Source organism: Ptychodera flava, chromosome 7, assembly GCF_041260155.1.
Source record: "Ptychodera flava strain L36383 chromosome 7, AS_Pfla_20210202, whole genome shotgun sequence".
NCBI lineage: Eukaryota > Metazoa > Hemichordata > Enteropneusta > Ptychoderidae > Ptychodera > Ptychodera flava.
Window position 1 is genome coordinate 23544223 of NC_091934.1, and position 20653 is coordinate 23564875.

The 20653-nt window shown below is 38.7% G+C and overlaps 1 protein-coding gene across 1 annotated transcript; it reads left to right on the top strand.

The window, feature by feature from the left end:
- Positions 1 to 7886: 7886 nt before the first annotated feature.
- LOC139136175 (E3 ubiquitin-protein ligase TRIM56-like) lies at positions 7887 to 11986 on the top strand. Its single transcript, XM_070703923.1, has 2 exons — positions 7887 to 8504; positions 9483 to 11986. Exons 1-2 carry the CDS (start codon positions 7958 to 7960, stop codon positions 10592 to 10594), a joined length of 1659 nt encoding a protein of 552 aa, XP_070560024.1. The 5' UTR covers positions 7887 to 7957; the 3' UTR covers positions 10595 to 11986.
- The last annotated feature ends 8667 nt before the right edge of the window (positions 11987 to 20653 follow it).

Here is a 20653-nt window from a genome sequence, read left to right on the forward strand (position 1 = left end):
ACGTTTAAAACATGTTATCTGTGCAGTACTTTGTTAGTTTGTCTGTATATTCTATAGCATTACATAAAAGAAATCTCCGAAGTGTGTGAACGATATAGCTTTTACTGCTGAGTCTAAAACGTCATCTTTCGATATCGATATCACCGCTATGAGAGAAATTAATATAAATTTCCATGAATTACATCCGAATTGGAATCAGTACCCCTTATATGGAATGGGTAACATTATCAGCTTACATGATGACAAGTCGTTGTTGATCCTACAAAAGCAATATTAATGGATACGAAAATAATAATAAAAATAATAACAATTATAATTAATATATATATATATATATATATATATATATATATATATATATATATATATATATATATATATATATATATATATATATATATATATATATATACAAGGACAATAGTACGACGCACAACTCCGTTAACGATATATGCCACACTCTGTATTTTTGCTCTTGTGGCATTCTAAACGAGCTTAAATTGATCATTGGATCGCAAACGACGAGTTTTTCCATGTAATACCAAAAAACCAAATTCATATTTACGTGTTTTGGGAAATGAGGAAACAGCTCAACGACCTGCTGATAGCTGTCGTTGTTATTATGCTGCAGCACCTTAAACAGTAAGAGCTTTTGTTCAGTCGACAAAGCTTGCGGGATGTCCATCATCTCACACTGTTTCTGCTTCCGAGCGCCTTATTTAGTTGCGCCCTCACAGACTATCCGGGTTTCCATCTACCTCCCTCATATCAAAATTTTCCATCTCCTTCATATCATTTGAGTCAGCAGTATGTTTTCATTTCATTTTGACGTCACTTGACGTCACTCTGCCCTTCTTCAACTTCGCATCGTTATTCACTCTGCGTGACAATTAAATGCCCGAGTCCGTCCATGTAAGATCGATCGTTCTGTACTTATGTAACATGAGCACCAGTCTCTCTGGCCTACGTTTTGTATTTGTGTTCATGAGTAGTCTGTCGCATTTCAGATTCAATATATCTTCTCGATGTCACAATTTGTGCGATATTGCCATCTTTGATCAGCTGCTCCGTAAACTCTCTTACCATACTGGTCTCTATGTCCTCTAAATCTCTGACTTTATCCTCAAGAACTCTTGTACTCTCATGTCCCCGAGCTGCTTAAGTAGCTTCTTGACGTCTCTTTTTGACTTTGCACGTCCGTGAATTCTTGGATTTTCTTACTGTTTTTCCTCTCCCTACCTTTGAATTCTTGGATTTTCTTTTCAGCGTGATTCTCGATATGATCACATACCGCTGTGCAATGGCGAGTTTAAAAAAACAAGCTGCACTTTTTCTACCGCCAATTTTGCTGTCCCTCGCTTCCCGGGCTTTCCTGAATAGCGTATTCATCACTTGATTGGAACACTCTGTACATTTTTCAACAACCCCGACATCGCTTAGGTGACGGTAGTCATGGGAAGTGATAGGAGTGATCTGTTGAAAGGATGATACGATAACCGTACAAGTATAAGTTCAACCAATAAAACGGAAACAGCATCAACAATCAGGGATGGGTGCATACCTCTAAATCTGTCAGAATCACCGTTGCATATTTACGACATTAACATTGTTGAATGTTTATCTCTGCTAAATGAATAAGCTTAAATAGATAAATGATGAAATGAGTTAATAAGAATTGATTTATTAATTAAATAATTTTATTATTAGTAAATTGATTAATCCTCATTTTGAATGAATTGAATAAGTCGGTCATCAATACTTCAACCAATAAATCAACAACCATATCAATCAATCAATCTACGTTGTAATTGCTACTGCTGTTATACTACCCGTTGGTAGCTAGTCAAAAAGGTCATTGCATTTCAAGTTTGTTTTACATAATAATTTATGACATTCTATTTTCCGGCTGTCGGGCTGTTCTTTATCTCATCAATCATCACCAGATCGTATTTGCCATGCCTGTTCGAGGCCATCCGGTTCTAAACACTTGAGCACATGGCTTTTATGGCTGTGTTCTCCGAAGTTAAAATGAAAGGCATCAAAACGTTAAGCATAAATGAAAATGAAAAATGTACAATATCGGTAAAACGAAAGTGACAATATATTCTCAGTCAGTCTGTTTGCACTTAATAAGGTAAATGGATCTGATCGTACAAACACAAAGCCTTTTAACAGTCTTGAAATGTCATATATTAATTTCATTCAAACAAAACGAAAGCAAACTTGAGAGTGCTTTGACAATTGCTCTAACGGCGATCCTATGTATTTGTCTCTGGTATACCTGGCTACTTCTCCGCAATTGAATGAGGAGGTCCATTTGAACTTGATTTTGAGTTGTCAATTTTAACACATGTAAGTACAACTTTGCTACTTTATAGCTCATTAAACTGTCGTCATATGATCCTTTTAACGTGGTATGCGCCACGAAAGTGAAAGACATACTTTTGCTCAAACTTTCCCAAATGAAACTTTTAACCATACTTTCACCAAATCCAAAATAAAAATCGAGGGTCACCAAGCAAAGTTTGATTCTAGAGTAACAAATTGCCAAGCATTTATCAATATTTTAAATTCAAAATGGCTGCCATCTGTGTCTTAACTCTATGTCGAAAAGTGAAATTTTCGATTTTTGAAAAACCAAGACGACGAAATAAAACTTTTTAACCCCACTTGCTTTAAAATCCACAAGAGTTAGACCAGAAAAAAACTGAAAAAATTTGAGATTCCGAATATTTGTCCCTATAGCTGCATTCTTCTTTAAGCAACTGGCCTGTCTAACCTCCGACTGTATTGTCTGCGCAGACGGCAAAATCACAGCTGTCGCAATAGAACTTATTCTTGTTGCATCTATGTTGCTGCAGTAGGTTTTGGGCTTGACCAGGGATGGGTTTTCTTGTTTGGCCGTTTCGCTGCCATCAAGGCCAGGGTAATCCAACATATGACTTGGTTTCAAGGCCCACTAAATAAATTGTAAAGCCTCTATTTACGTACAGGAGATCGTGTCGCTCATGATGCAAAGTTCAGAGATCTTTAAACATATCATGTCTGCGGCACAGGAAACATTTTCACACACAGAGTCTGTCCTGACATGTTCCTTTTGCGTGCGTGCGTATGTATGTATGCGTGTGTCTTTGTCAGTATAGTAGTATTTCTGTAAATTCAGCTGACTCATATGATTAATTGTCATAATATCGATGTGAACAGTTTTCTCACTTGCATTGACTGCGGTCAGAAAAAAGAGCTAGACCTATGACAAGACCTGAGCAGGATGTTGTCGAGAGCAATATAAGAACATGGTAGCGTCGACTGATACAAGCGGATGATTTATGGCAGTTAAGTATAGGATAAAGCCCGAGTACGAGGGCTCTTCTGGTATATAAAGTCCAACCCAACGATAAAATGTCGAGGCCGCAGGCCGAGACATTTTATCGTAGGGTTGGACTTTATATACCAGAAGAGCCCGAGTACGAGGGTTTTATCCGACTTAAAAACTATCGCCCCTAACTGATATATTTTCGTTTTCAATGTGTTTACGTCAACCGTCCCCTTTGTCAATGTAACATGTTTAGGATATGAATTAAAACTTTTCTTTGTGAAATAGCCTTCCAATGTAATGGAACATCCTATAAATGCCCTAGGGCACATTATATAAATGCCCTAGGGCACAGAAGATTTTGTGTTGCAGCTGGTTTCCGCTGTGTTACCAAATTTGAATATTAAAACGTACCAGATGTCTACAGAATATGACATGTTCACTTTTGATTGGACAGTACTTTACTACGGCGCTGTCATTCATTTCTGGAATTTGGTGACCAAGGCTTTATGAGTAAATAAAACACCCTGAATTGAGCACTCTGATTGGTCAATCAACAGTAGATAGTTTTTAAGGTACATTTTAGTACACGCCTCGAAAGTGAAAAATTTAAACATTTGTTTGCTTATAGGTTACTCAAACTTTTAACTATTCTCTGGCCAAATCGGGAGTAAAAGTCAGGGATCACCGTTCAAATTTTGACACTAGAGAAACAATTTACATAACATTTGACGATATTGAAATTCAATATGGTCGCCATCCCCGAGCTGCAATAAGTGAAGCCTTGGAGGGCTGGGCCGTGCGCCTTGGGCTTCTGTCGTCCGGCTTGCGCGATCTTGGTTGGGCATCGCGAAAGCCGCACGACATAAGCCCATGCCGTACGGTCCAGCCCACTACGGCTACAATTATTGTAGTTAGCTATCCCCTGTATGGGAAAAATATAATTCGCGATTTTCGAAAGTCTAAGACGAGGAAATCTTTTTTCTCCAAGAGCTTTAAAGTGAGCCGTCCCCAAGGGTAGATTAGCAACAACCTGTATAAAATTGAAAGCCCGAATATCTGTCCCCGAGGCGCATTCTACCTTAACTTGAGGAAACCAACTTCAAATGTTCGGTTTCATACATGAGATGAGTAAACACAGGAATCTATACAGAAATAGGTGATGTCTGTCTTTCATATATACATAGATACATAGATACATAGATACATACATACATACATACATACATACATACATACATACATACTACATACTTACATACATACAGACAGACAGACAGACAGACAGACAGACAGACAGACAGACAGACAGACAGACAGACAGACAGCATGACAGACAGACAGACAGATAGACTGACAGATAGACAGACACAGAAATAAATGCATGAATTGTGTCTTCTCCAAAGATTTAAAGTAGCTAAAAAATCCATCTATTCGTCGAAGTGGAAAGGCATTCACCAAACTATTAACGTATCATTTCACAATCGAAACTGGTATGAAAGACATTGTGTCTCTGACCTGTTCACCTCAGGAATGATATGGTCGCCATCTGACAAAGGGAACCGGGGTTCGTGACTATATGTAGTTACACGAAGAATAAAAACAGGCGTTTGCGACCACCTGTTACCCTGCCAGCATAAGTATGTTTTAACACAAATATGTCATTATATTCGTTTCGATGACTCTACATATAGTTGTAACTTTATGAGATCGGTGTACATTATAAATTCACGATAAGAAAAATATGAATACACACCTGTCAAAAATGGAATAATCATCTGACATAGATAATCGCCTGTTTACTGGCTAGCAGTAAACCTGACGAGCCATGGCTACCAAAGAGTCATGAATTGTGTCTTCTCAAAAGAGTTAAAGTTGCTAAGAATTCCATCTTTTCGTCGAAGTGGAAAGGCATTCTCCAAATTAATTACGTATAGCATTGCTCAATCGAATCTGGTATAAATGACAGGCAGTCCATTTATGGATAGGGCCAAAGTAATTAAATTCTTTTTTTTGCGTCCCCACCCGCTTAGGTTTTTAAATTTTCATGAAAAACACACACAGTGTATTTGAATAGGAAATTTTAAGACATAACCGCTTAGCTTTTCTGAACTAAAATTTTGTTACAATATTTTATTTGCTGCAATCAAATTGCATTTCTGTTAATTTTCTTGTGTGTGTTTTATTTTTATTTTATTTTATTAAACCTTGTTTAACGAGGGTAGCCTGGTAAGCTTCAGTAAAGATGCTTATCTTCCCCAGGGCCCTCAAATGAACATACAAACTGATACAAAGCAGAACAACATGAACAATACAATGCACAGAAAAAAGTGGCCAGGAGTCACCACCTGCACACAGGAGGAAAAAAAATGCACAATCACACTAGATAACAAAAACAAATTTAACAAGAAAACTAAAACTTACAAACACAAAAAAATTATACCCAATAAGCTTTCAGGTAGGCAGTTTTAAAACTGCTTAATGAGTTACTAGATCTTATATTTAAATCGACATTATTCCACTGATTGGCACTATTTACAGTAAAGCCTTTTCGATAAAACTCCTTATTTGTTGCAGGAACCACTAACAATTTTTGCATCTTGGATCTTGTAACTCTTTTATGATCAATTTCGGTAAAAAAACTTGTCATATATTGCGGTGCAAGATTATTTAAACATTTAAAAACCATACAAACATTCTTATAAACTATTCTATCTGGTAATGGCATTATATGCATTGTTTTAAAAAAATGCTCGGTCGAAGCATTATACCTTGCATCACACATCACTCTGATAGCACGTTTCTGAATCTTATGCAACCCTTTCATAAACGGTGATGCTCCCCATAAATGACAACAGTAATCCAAGTGTGGTAAAATATAGCTATTATAAAAAGTTTTCTTATATTCATAGGTAAAAACTGTCTTATTCTCTTGAGCAAAGCAATATTACTATTTACTTTTTAAAAATCTTGTCACAGTGCTGCTTCCATGACAGATTTTCATCGACAAGCGTACCAAGAATCTTTTCACAGTGTACTGCTTGCAATTCCGTTTCACCAAGATTACAGTCTAAAGTTTGTTTATTCAAATGTCTACGTCTTTGTTGCGTTGTTACAATCATTGTCTTTGTCTTGTCACAATTAATGGCCATTCTATTATTCTTACACCAATTATGAACATTATTTAAGTCAGAGTTCAAAGTTGTCTCAATTTCTTGAATACATTTTGCACTGGAAGTTATGGTTGAATCATCTGCGTACATGTCAATGTTATTATCAATATAAAGTGGCAAATCATTTATGTAAATGATGAAAAATAAAGGCCCAAGTATACTACCTTGGGGAACGCCAGTCAAAATATGTTGCTTTGTAGAGTAAAAATTTCTAAATTGAACCAATTGCATGCGATTTTGTAGGTAAGATTTAAACCACCGAAGAGATTTACCATCACACCTGTAAATTGATAATTTTTCTAACAGTACACTATGATCAACCAGATCAAAAGCTTTCTTAAGATCTAAAAACACTACTCCATTAATATTTCCATTATCCATAGCTTTTAGCCACAAGTTGCTAAGTTTAATCAAGGCTGTTTCGCACGAATGGTGCTCTCTAAATCCTGATTGAGAATTGTTCAATAGCGGCTTGATATGCTTGTACAACTGAATGTGCACATGCTTTTCAATAATTTTGGAGACAATTGGTAGTATTGAAACTGGTCTGTAGTTACAAAGGTCTTGTTTTGAACCAGCCTTGAACAAGGGAACAACTCGGGCTACTTTCCATTGATCAGGAAATATACCGGATTTTATACTAAGATTGAAAATTTTGCATAGTGAGGGGGCAATGATAGTAGCAGATAATTTAAGCATTTTTGCACTCAGATTATCTAATCCAGTCGCCTTGTTATTGCACAATTCCTTCAAACACCTAGTTACGAATTCTGGTTTCATATATGTTATTTCAAAATTATTTACTTGATGAAAGTGTTTATGTACATGATGTTTTAACTTCATATGTTTGTCATCCATACTTTGATTATTAATATTATCAGAAGAGACATAATTCTTTGAAACATTTACATTTTTCAGCCGCGCAGGCGCGTACCTTTTCCCGATGACATTTAGAGTGGACGCAAAACAAAGAATTTAATTACTTTGGCCTAGTCTTAATTCGTAATTTTGTGAGAAAATGCGAATAAATTCATAGTCTTTTGCAAATGACATAAAGCTAAACCTGCAGCGTAACGACTGATTCTTCATATTACGTTACCAACAATGCGTCTCCATATTTACGGCAATAGTCTGCTGTCAGATAAACTAGGCTTCATTGTGTCTCTGACCTGTTCACCCCAGGAATGATATGGTCGCCATCTGACACAGGAGATCGGGCTTCGTAACAATATATGTGGTTACATAACAAAAAGTCGTGTTTGCGGCGTAAGTTCACGGTCAAGTGTGTTATTATATTCGTTTTCGTTGATCCTTACATATAGCTGTTACATTTTGAAATCGGTGAACATTATACATTCACGATAATACAACATGCAATCTCTGACAATATGAATACATACCTGTCAAAAATGGAATAACCAAATGACGTGGCTAATCCATGTTTAGCTAGCAGAGGTAAACCTGATGAGCCATGGCTACCAAAGAGTCACAGTTTCTGGACGATTTCAACGAAAATTTCCTCGTCTGCTCGATTTGTTCTGAGCAGTTCAAGAATCCCAAAATTCTCCCGTGTCATCACAGCTTTTGTGAGACGTGTTTGCTTCAGTTGGTCGAGAAGACAGGGAAGTTGGACTGTCCAATATGTCGCCGGTCGTGTGAACTTCCCGAAGGAGGCGTTTCTAGCCTGCCGTCCAGTTTCAACATTCAGCAAATGGCCGAATGTTTCTCGAAGAGAAAAGCGGGAGAGAGTAAATGCATTGGATGTCAACGGGAAAACGGAACAAGGCACTGCGTGGAGTGCGGTGGCAAGCTTTGCGAAAACTGTGTCACGGCCCATGGAAATTTGGCTGTCACTCGGTGCCACCGTACGTTTACCAATGATGAATATGAAAAGGCTAAACAGGAAAACCTAGCCATGATCCAGCCTCCAACCTACTGTAGTAACCATAGAGAAAGCAAGGTCAAGTTCTATTGCGAAAGCTGTGATGTTGTCATCTGCACTGAATGTACAGTTGTAGGTACGTGAGGGATGACCTAGGCTTGGTAAAAGTTTGTGAATACAAAATCGATGCAATGTAGTAGGGTAATCGAGGCTGTATTTTTTTCTAAAAGGAATGTAGTGGAGTCAGAAACTTATGCGTTCACTCTACGCAAGCGCAAATGCACTACCCGACCAGAGAGTTCACATCGTAAAGTGTTGGCGATGGCGTAGGGTCGAAATTCCGGTCATCTCAATCAAAGCGTTTTAACAGAAATTAACATCATTGTATAATATCTCGCTGAAATGACTCTATTTTACTCATCAAGAGACTTGAATTAAGTCTAAGGCTGACAGTAAAGGGGAAAATTGTGGTTCGATCACTATACAAACAATATACCACGCATTCACATTTTAAACCACACTGCATAAATGTGGTGTTTTGAATTTAAAAATAAATAAAGAACGGATCTAGCTGTATGGCGTCCTGTGGAGCTCCTGGGCAATGGCCCTTTAGAGCGCCATATATATCAACACAATTCTCGTAATTCCAAATCACTACACACAAAAACATGTGATGTGCTGTTTTAATGATTTTTACCTCAAATCTGTCAAGTTAACGTTACTTCATAAATGTAAAGATATTCAGGTCGCTGTAGTATAGATGATCATAATAAGTCAGATGGAGAGAAAAATTGTAAATGAACTTAATTTTCCCACACAAATGTGACAAACGTCATTTTATACTCTTGAAACAGGCAATAAGGCACGAAAACTGACCTCCAAACGCGATATCATCATTCATTGCTTTTTAAGCCAACACTTATTGGCACAAACTAATTATTTATTTTGAAGTTGGATGAAACCACGATAGAGATAAATGAAGGCGAGAGTTTTTTCTTTGAACATTTGAGATACTGCGTCCATGCTGTCACGATCATAGCAAATATTCTGGACATTTACATGTTCTAAAGGGTAGCCACAACAGGGTCACTGGTGTTTATCATTATTTCAACAGATCATCCAATGACCTCTCATCGATACATAAGCCTGAGCAAGGCCGTAGAGAAATGCAGAGAATCGATCAAGCAACTGGTGAATAATCTATTCCTGAAAGAGCAGGAAGCAAGAGAAAGCAAGGCGGCAACTGGACGAATATTACTCGCTTTTGATCGCCATTGCAAAGAGGTAGCTGGGCGGATCATCGACCACGCTGAAAGAAAAATCAAAGAATTCAAAAGCAGGAAAGACAAAAACTGGAGAAATGGAAAGACAGTCGAGCAATTCACTTTAACAGTTGAGGAGGATAAAAGGAAGCTACTGAAGGAATTGGAGGATATCCGAGACAACAGGAAAGGAACTTTGGAAGAAAAAATTAGAACTTTACAAAATGTCCAAAGGAACGTGGTACGGGTGCGAGGATTGGCAGGGCAGTTAATGGAATATGGAAGTGATGTGCAAGTGATGGCAGCCAGGGAAGGCGTTGTCTTTAAAATACTGGAACTTATGGATGTGAACACGAAGCGTTCGTCTGAGACGGGCAATTATGTAACTTTTGTTCGCAACAACGGTCCTTACGATATGAAAGGCCTTGGAGAGATACTAACAACACCGAGGGCCAGTGAAGATGCAAAACCTCGGAAGAAGGGAGCTCGAGGTAAAGCAGGTCATGTGAATATCGCTCGGAATGGTAGATCTTCCACTTCCTCACATGATGTAACCTCGAACAAAAGTAGAGAAACTTGGCAACAGGCTGAACAGCCAGAAGATGTTGACACAACAGTTGCGCTCAGAAACAGTCATGTTGAACACTCACATGACCACGAGGTGTACGTTCACGATGAACTCCGCGAAGGGGAACCAGTCATTGTAATGCATGCATTGCGTCGTGAAGTTGTGACACCTCGTCGTCGTGGCTCGAAGTGGAAAAAGCCTACTTTTTGTCGAGATGTCCATGAGGTGCATGTGATACCAGTCAGGGCATGTCTGAATGAACGTATGCTATCCTCTAGCGATACTGTAAGAAACCCGACGACAGAGTTTCGGGAAAAAATGGCTTGTGCGATTGTTTTATTTTGCGCATTTATATACTATTTGTATTGTTGGGCAATAGACTTTTTCAATAAGTAATTACCGTTTTGTCAAATGTTACCTTATGGCGATGTTAGGTCCAACGACAGGCAGTGTATAGCGGATTATCATGAGTCTTATAGGAATAAGGAGATGGAAAAAAGTCAGTAATGTTTGATGTCTGATTGCAAACGCTGTCCATACAACGCCACCTGTGGTGGAAGTCAAAACGTCATCCCTTAGACTGATCCTCTTTTGCCCCGCTTAGGGACTGGTCAGTTTCTTCAGTCTAGAGGCTGGGCGGTGGATCCATCGGGGTCTTTCTGTTTTTGACTTTGGTGATGGGGTCGCCATGTTTTTGAAATGCTCAATAAGGGAGGCCAGTGTGTTTTTGAAATAAGACACACATTGATAATTGAATAAAACGTATCCTACTGGCGACGAATTGCATCATTCAGTTGCAGTTTTCGGAGAGCCCTTCGGGCGCGCGACTTTATTATATCAGAGATTTATATCAGTGATATTTGAATATTTGCAAATATTTGCAAACTACCCTGTTAATACTACTGGTAGTGATGGTTTCCTTTGTAAAGTTTCTGAACCTATCATTAGAAAGGTAACAGGGGAAATCAGGAAGTCCACTGCCTTGGAAGCTAGTAAAATGATATCTATTAAAGGCCGGTTTCAGAGAACTGAAATAATAGACTGTCATGAAAACAAAGATTTCAACTGAGTTCTCCTTTAAGGGATCGTAGCAGTAATTTATAACAAAACAGACTTCGACATTTTTTGTTCTGTAATATCAGCCAGTGTCCTGTACTCTCTGAACCTTTGAACTCCCATTTCCTCTGTAAAGATCAACCATGATTGTGAAAGGGTTAAAGGTACATTGCACCTCCCAGTGTTAAGCTTGCTGGAGCAGCCTGCATGTGTTTAGGCAAAAAAGGAACTTTCAGTCTGGACAAAATTTCATGTAGAAGTAATTAATTTACCTTAAATGATACACATTATTGTACCTATTTTGGACCTATGTATAATTTTTGCATATGTATGTTGAAACATAAATCTGGGCATTTTTTGTCGTTAATATAAAGACTACAAATCATTAAAAATTGTCAAAAGACACAGCTACTGCCCCTATACAAATGAGGAAAAACGTACTTTCAGTGAGCCAAGCATGGGTTCAATAACACTAAACATGATGGCTGATATATATATATATATATATATATATATATATATATATATATATATATATATATATATATATATATATATATAATATATATATATATATATATATTTATTATATATGTACTTGCGGCAGAATACACCGTATTCCTAGGGAAATACCTTTGGAACGTCACAGAGTGCCCCCCAAGGCCATGGGGATTCTGTCATATCATTTCTCAATCGAAATTGAAATGAATAAAGCTGTCAATTTATTGATAATCTGAATTCCTTATTTTATGTTAACAAGTCTTTTGCAAATTACAAAGCTAAACCTATACCGTAATGAATTATTCTTCATATTACATTACTAACATTGCGTCTTCATTCTTTACCGGGAACAATCTGGAGTGGGATACGCCGGGTTTTATTTTGTCCCTGATCTGTTAACCTCAGGAATGAAAATGGTCACCATATCACAAAGGGAACAATATGTTACATGTAGTGTTTGCGACAACGTTGTACCAGCATATGTACGTTTTCGCGGAAAGCATGTCATTATTTTCGTTTCGATGATGCGATATAAAGTTGTGACGTTTCCAGTGTACCTGATGAATTCACAATGTGTTCACAACGTGTTTGCTTCAGTTGGTCGAGAAGACAGGGAAGTTGGACTGTCCAATATGTCGCCGATCGTGTGAACTTCCCGAAGGAGGCCTTTCAAGCCTGCCGTCCAGTTTCAACATTCAGCAAATGGTCGAATATTTCTCGAAGAGGGTCGCGGGAGAAATGCATGGGTGCCAACTGGAAGACGGAATAAGGCACTGCGTGGAGTGTGTCACAGCCCATGGAAAATTTGTCTGTCACTCACTGCCACCGTACGGTTACATGAGCACCCGTCTCTGGCCTACGTTTTGTATTAGTGTTCATGAGATGTCTGTCCCATTTCTCGATGTCAGCATTTGTGCGATATTGCCATCTTGATCAGCTGCTCCGCAAATTCTCGTACTATACTGGGTCTCTACATCCTCAAAATCTCTGACTTAAGCCTCAATACCTCTTGTACTCTCATGTTCCCTAGTTGCTTCAATAGCTTCTTGACGTCCTTCTTGATTTTGCACGTCCGTGAATTCTTGGATTTTCTTACTGTTTTTCCTGTTTTACCGTTGAATTCTTGGATTTTCTTTTCAGTGTGATTCTCGCTATGATCAGCTACCCCTTTGCAATGGCGAGCTTAAAAAAAAACAGCAGCACTTTTTCTACCGACAATTTGCTGTTCCTCGCTTCCCCGGGTTTCCTGAATAGCGTACTCATCACTCGATTGAAGCACTCTGTACATTTTTCAACAACCTCGACATCGCTCAGTTCACGGTAGTCTTGGGAAGTGACAGGGGATATCTGTTGAAAGGATGATACGTTTACCGGACAAGTATAAGTTCAACCGATAAAACGGAAACACCATCAACAATCAGGGATGGTGCTTACCCCTAAATCTGTCAGAATCACCGTTTCATATTTACGAGATTAATATCGTTGAATGTTTAAATCTGCTATTAATGAATAAGTAGATAAATGATGAAATGAATCAATAAAATTAAGTGATTAATTAAATAATTTATTTTAATTAATTGATTGATCTTCATTTTGAATAAATTAATTAAATCAGTCGGTCATTAATACTTCAACCAATAAATAAACAACCAAATCAAACAATCAATCTACGTTATAATTACTACTCTTGTTATACCACCCATTGGTAGGTTGTCAAAATGATCAATGCATTTCAATTTTTTAAATAATAATTTATGACTTTCTATTTCCGGCTGTCGGGCTGTTCTGTATCTCATAATGCCTGTTCGAGGCCATCCGGTTCAAAACACTTGAGCACATGGCTTTTGTGGCCGTGTTCTCCGAAGTTAAAATGAAAGGCCTCAAAACGTCATGCATAAATGAAAATGAGACATGTACAATATCGGTAAAACGAAAGTGACAACATTTCTCAGCAAATTGATAAGGTAAATTGAGCTGATCGTACAAATGTAAATATTTATACCTTGACATGTCATAATGTCATAAATGTAATAATTTCATTTCAACAAAACGAAAGCTAACTTGAGAGTGTTTTGACAATTGCTCTAACGGCTATCCTATGTTCGTCCCTGCTATACTTGGCTACTTCTCCGCTACTGAATGGGGAGGTCCCTTTGAACTTGATTTTGAGTTATCAATTTCGACACATGTAAATACAACTTTGCTACTTTATAGCCCATAATACTGTCGTCATATTATCCTTTTAACATGGCATGTGCCAAGACAGTGTACGACATACTTTTGCTCAAACTCTCCCAATGAAATTTTTAATCATACTTTTGCCAAATCAAGAATAAAAATCAAGGGTAACCGTGCGAAGTTTGAAACTAGAGTAACAAACTTTAACATTGATCAATACTTGAAATTCAAAATGGCTGCCATCCGTCACGTGTGCTAACTCTATGTCGAAAAGTGGAATTTCGATTTTTGAAAAACTAAAACTATGAAAACTTTTCTAACTCCACCCCCACAACATTGAGATCAAAAACATTTGCAAAAAATTGAGATTCGAATATTTGTCCCTATATCTGCATTCTACTTTGAGCAACGGGCCTATCTAACCTACGCCTGTACAGTCTGCGCAGGTGACAACACAGCTATCACAGTTGAACTTGGCGTAACTGCCTCTATGCTGCAGTAGGTTTGGGGCCTCACCTAGGCTGGTTAGCTCATATTTTTGGTATGTATATAATACCAAAAAGAGCTTATATGGTGAGTCGGTGGCGTATGTATGTCTAGTGGGTATGTATGTGCGGATGTATATCCGTCACACGCAAAAGCTCCATACCGCCAAAGCTACCATCTCAGTATTTGGTGTGCAGGTAGGCCTATAGATGCAGAGGTTGAGATGTGACGTTGTTCAAATGAACACGTCAGTGTCAAAAATTGGCAAATGAGGTAAGAAAAAGGGAAATCCTGCAAATTTGCAGGAGTGGTGGCATGCCAGTGACTGAAACAGGCTACTCCACTGACCTTGAGTCATTTCCTGTCATTGTTTATGAACTGTTACATATTAACAGACCTGCTCAAACTAAGAGGGACTAGCTGTTTCTGCTATGCATGTTGCTAAAGTTGACCTCCAGTACCTAAAGTTTCAGACCTTATTTACTTTTGTCATTCTTGTTTTTCTGGTTTAAATATTTCTTGTTGTTTTTTCTGGTTGTACTGTGCAGAAATCATTGTCATAACATCAACGTAGAATTTTCCTGCACTGAACAGATAGAAACAACATTTATTGTTGATCTTTGGTACCCATACTGGTATGTACCAATTCTGATCAAATGTGAGCGACACCGTATGATTGCGGTATTTTTTTTTCTTGTTCGGCCGCTTCGCTGCCATCGATGGTCATCAAGTGGGGTAGAGTAACTGTGATCAAACATATGACTTGGTTTCAAAGCCCACTAAATAAATTGTATAGCCTCTATTTACGTTACTGGAGATCGTGTCACTCATGTGGCGAAGTTCAGAGATCTCAAACATGTCATGTCTGCGGCACGAGAAACATTTTCAAACACAGGGACTGTCCTTACATGTTCATTTGCGTGCGTGCGTGCGTGCGTGCGTGTATGTATGTATGTATGTATGTGTGCGTGTCTTTGTCAGTATAGTAGTATTTCTGTAAATTCAGCTAACTCATATATGATCAATCGTCATCATGTCGATGTGAACAAGTTTCACACTTACGTTGACTGCGGTCAGAAAAAAGGAGCTAGACCTATGACAAGAACGGAGCAGGATGTTGTCGACAGCAATAAAAGAACATGGTAGCGGCTGATACAAGCGGACGATTTATGACAGTTAACGTACATTTGTAGTACGCGCCTCGAAAGTGAAAGATTTAATAAACATTTGGTTTGCTTATAGGTTACTCAAACTTTGAACCACTCTCTGGCCAAATCAGGAGTAAAAGTCAAGGATCACCGTGCAAAGTTTGACACTAGAGAAACAATTTACATATCATTTGACGATATATGAAATTCAATATGGCCACCATTCCTCGGCTGCAATACGTGTAGCCTTGGAGGGCTGGGCCATGCGGCTTGGGCTTCTGTCGTGCAGCGATCTTGGTTGGGCATCGCGCAAGCCAAAACTGAAAGGCCAAGCCCACCACGGGTACAATTATTTAGTTAGCTATTCCCGTGTTAACTGTACGGGAAAAATATAATTTTCGATTTTCGGCAGTCGAAGTCGAGGAAAATCTTTTTTTCTCCAAACGCTTCAAAGTGAGCAGGTAGATTAGCAAAAACCTGTATAAAATTGAAAGCCCGAATATCTGTCCCCGAGGCGCATTCTACCTTAAATTGAGGAAGCTAATTTCAAATGATCGGTTTCATACATGAGTAAACACAGGAATCTATACAGAAATAGCTGTGCCTGTCTTTCTTACATACATACATACATACATACATACATACATACATACATACATACATACATACATACATACATACATACATACATACATACAGACAGACAAACAGACAAACAGACAGAGACAGACAGAGAATTACAGACAGAAATACCGAAATACACACAGAAATACAAATACACACAGAAATACAGAAACACACAGACACACACAACATATATTTTATTTATGTGAAAGGAATACTTTGACAATGCTTTGACAGCCTACACCTGTCTAAATTAAATGCACCATTGATGCTGGAAGATATGAAATTATTTAAAATTGCAATTATATTATACCAGTATATTGATGGCGCAAATACAGAGATCTGATTGGTTGAGACGCGAAAAGAACCGTGGTATTTAAATAATAACACATGAGAGCGAGGGCAATATCACGATTTATTACCTGCCCAAGGGATGGTGGTCATGATCGAAATACTGATGATGCCCGAGCCGTATTGCCCAAGCTCTCATGTGTTATTATTTTTATTACACCGAACAAGCAAACATGCAAAGAAACAAAAACACAAAGACTTCTTCGAGTACAGTTCGCCTTCTGAGTCCAGACCTCAGCGTAAAATGTTGTCAGTGCCGAGTCTAGGGTTGCCTCGGTGGCGTATCCAAATTTGTTGCTTGCATAGTCGCTGAACACAGAAATTGCATTCCTTGTTACCATTTTCGTTCGTTTGCTGTTTACTTGCATCAAAATATCGTCTAACTGTGCCAGTGACAGCTCTGCATGACGTTTCGCAGCCATAAGTTGCCAACTGCAAAGTACAACAAGCGAACGACAATTTGTTTGCGCAGAAAGGATGCGCAGTAAGTAAAATGACGTCATCCATGTAATATCAAATGCAGAGGGCATCATCAAGTTAGCAGAGGGCATCATCACGTTCGCAGAGGGCATCATCACGTTCTTTTACATGTCACGTGAGTCGTGTTTAACCAATGGCAGTGCACGCTGAATGAGTGAGGTGTAATAAATGGTAATACACCACGGTAGGCATACGCGCGAGCTCTCAACTTGAGCAAAAATCTGTTTTTGTCGTTCCTCGCCTGAATTTAAATATGCTGTTATGATATGATATGATATAATAGCAATAAATCATAAAGTTATTTAAGCAATAAATCACACACAGCAATGGTATACCACGAGATTTTGACCAGTGCACGACATATATGCACGAGCGATAGCGAGTGCATATGTGCAGTGAACTGGTCAAAATCTCGTGGTATACGATCGCTGTGTGTGCTTTATTGCTTGATAATAGCATGGCTTGTTGTTTGTTATATAAAAGTCGATATAAATTGAATGGGTTTATAAATATGTACAGTTCTGCTTCTGTAATTTTTTCCTATAGAAAAGGGAACCGTGCCTTTTACTCCCGTAAGAGGAATTCAGTTTCTTGTATCAGAACTTTCACATTAATGCCCTTTATCGTATTTTTAATTCAACATTTTAAATAAATACATGAATCGTGTCTTCTCCAAAGAGTTAAAGTTGCTAAAAATTCCATCTATTCGTCGAAGCCCTGCAACATGTCAGTAACATGTACATGTCAGAAAGGCATTCTCCAAACTAATTACGTATATCATTTCACAATCGAAATTGGTATAAATGACAGGCAGTCCATTTGTAATTTTGTAAACAAATGCGAATAAATTCACAAGTCTTTTGCAAATGACATAAAGCTAAACCTGCATCGTAATGACTGATTTTTCATATTATATTACCAACAATTCGTCTCCATATTTACGGGGAACAGTCTGCAGTCAGATAAGCTAGGCTTCATTGTGTCTCTGACCCGTTCACCTCAGGAATGATATTGTCGCCATCTGACAAAGGAAATCGGGCTTCGTAACTATATGTGGTTACACAAACAAACACTGGTGTTTGCGACCACCTGCTATCGGCGTAAGTTTGCGTTCACGGTCAAGTGTCTTACTATAATTCGTTTTCGTTGACCCTTACGTATAGCTGTTACATTTTGAAATCAGTGAACATTATACATTCACGATAATAAAACACCTAATCTCTGACAATATGAATACATACCTGTCAAAAATGGAATAACCAAATGACGTGGCTAATCCATGTTTAGCTAGCAGAGGTAAACCTGATGAGCCATGGCTACCAAAGAGTCACAGTTTCTGGACGATTTCAACGAAAATTTCCTCGTCTGCTCGATTTGTTCTGAGCAGTTCAAGAATCCCAAAATTCTCCCGTGTCATCACAGCTTTTGTGAGACGTGTTTGCTTCAGTTGGTCGAGAAGACAGGGAAGTTGGACTGTCCAATATGTCGCCGGTCGTGTGAACTTCCCGAAGGAGGCGTTTCTAGCCTGCCGTCCAGTTTCAACATTCAGCAAATGGTTGAATATTTCTCGAGGCGGGTCGCGGGAGAGAGTAAATGCATTGGGTGTCAACGGGAACACGGAACAAGGCACTGCGTGGAGTGCGGTGGCAAGCTTTGCGAAAACTGTGTCACAGCCCATGGAAATTTGGCTGTCACTCGGTGCCACCGTACGTTTACCCTTGATGAATATGAAAAGGCTAAACAGGAAAACCTAGCCATGATCCAGCCTCCAACCTACTGCAGTAACCATAGAGAAAGCAAGGTCAAGTTCTATTGCGAAAGCTGTGATGTTGTCATCTGCACTGAATGTACAGTTGTAGGTACGTGAGAGGGTGACCTAGACTAGGTACAAGTCTGTTAGTAAAAACTAGTGAATGCGATGGTATAGGGTGATCGTGGCTGTTTTTTCTGAAGCGATGTAGTGGAGTCATCACGAGATTCTGCGAGAAACTTTCTGCCGATCGCATACATTCTGCGCATGCGGTCATCTCAGTCAAAGCGTTTGAAACAAAATTTAACATCGATGCATATTATCTCGCTGGAATGCCTTTATTTTACTAAAACATTTTACTTGAACCGAGTCTAGGACTGACAGTAAAGGAGGAAGTTGCGGTTGTGTTTACTATGCAAATATCACAGATAATGCCACGCTTTCACATTTCAAAGTACATTGCATATATATTAACACAGTTCTTATTATTGCAACATCAACACACACAAATATGTGATGTGCAGTTTTAAGGATTTTTACCTCAAATATTTATAGTTTACTTTACTTCATAAATGTAAACGAACCACTCATATTCAGGTCGCTGTCAAAAAAGATGATCACTATAAATCATATGGACAGAAAATTGTTTCGAAAGTAATTTTGCAACACAAATATCGAAAATCTAAGTTTAGAATATTGTTAATGTAAAACAGGCAATATAGCACGGAAAACTGGCATGCAAAATTTAGATTCATTAATCATAATGTTACTGTTTCACCACAACAGTCTTTGGTAGAAGCCATTAATTTGAATTAGTTTATTGAAGTTCAGTGAAACCACAGTAGCGGTAAAGGAAGGCGAGAGGGTTTCGAACGTTTAAGATTCTTCTCTATGCTGTGAAGATTACAGCAAATGCATGGACATTTAAATGCTTTGGAGACTAAAGTAGCCACAACAGGTCGTTTATCCCAATAAAGGTTTCCGTTATTTCAACAGATCACCCAATGACGTCTCACAGATACAAAAACCTGAGCGAGGCCGTAGAGAAATGCAGAGAATCGATCAAGCAACTAGTAAATAATCTATTCCTGAAAGAGCAGGAAGCAAGAGAAAGCAAGGCGGCAACTGGACGAATACTACTAGCTTTTGATCGCCATTGCAAAGAGGTAGCTGGGCGGATCATCGAGCACGCTGAAAGAAAAATCCAAGAATTTAAAAGCAGGAAAGACAAAAACTGGAGAAATGGAAAGACAGTCGAGCAATTCACGTTAACAGTTGAGGAGGACAAAAGGAAGCTACTAAAGCAATTGGAGGATGTTCGTGACAACAGGAAAGGAACTTTGGAAGTAAAAATTAGAACTTTACAAAATGTCCAGAGGAACGTGGTACGGGTGCGAGGATTAGCAGGGCAGTTAATGGAGTATGGAAGTGATGTACAAGTGATGACAGCCAGGGAAGGCGTTGTCTTTCAAATACAAGAACTTATGGATGTGAACACAAACCGTCCGTCTGAGACGGGCAACTACGTAACATTTGTGCGCAACAACGGGCCTTACGATGTGAAAGGTCTTGGAGAGATACTAACAACACCGAGGGCCAGTGAAGATGCAAAACCTCGGAGAAAGGGAGCTCGAGGTAAAGCAGGTCATGTGAATATCGCTCGGAATGGTAAATCGGCCACTGCCTCACATGATGTAACCTCGAACAAAAGTAGAGGAACTTGGCAACAGGCTGAACAGCCAGAAAATGTTGACAGAACAGTTGCGCTAAGAAACAGTCACGTTAGACACTCACACGACCACGAAGTGTACGTCCACGATGAACCCCGCAATGGGGAACCTGTCATTGTAATGCATGCTTTCCGTCATGAAGTTGTGACAC

What these genes read in the sequence shown, in the direction of transcription:
- LOC139136175 (XM_070703923.1), top strand. Translation starts at nt 7,958, where the DNA reads ATGGCTACCAAAGAGTCACAGTTTCTGGACGATTTCAACGAAAATTTC. An exon ending in CACTGAATGTACAGTTGTAG is followed by an intron (nt 8,505 to 9,482) that starts GTACGTGAGGGA and finishes TTATTTCAACAG; the next exon opens with ATCATCCAATGACCTCTCAT.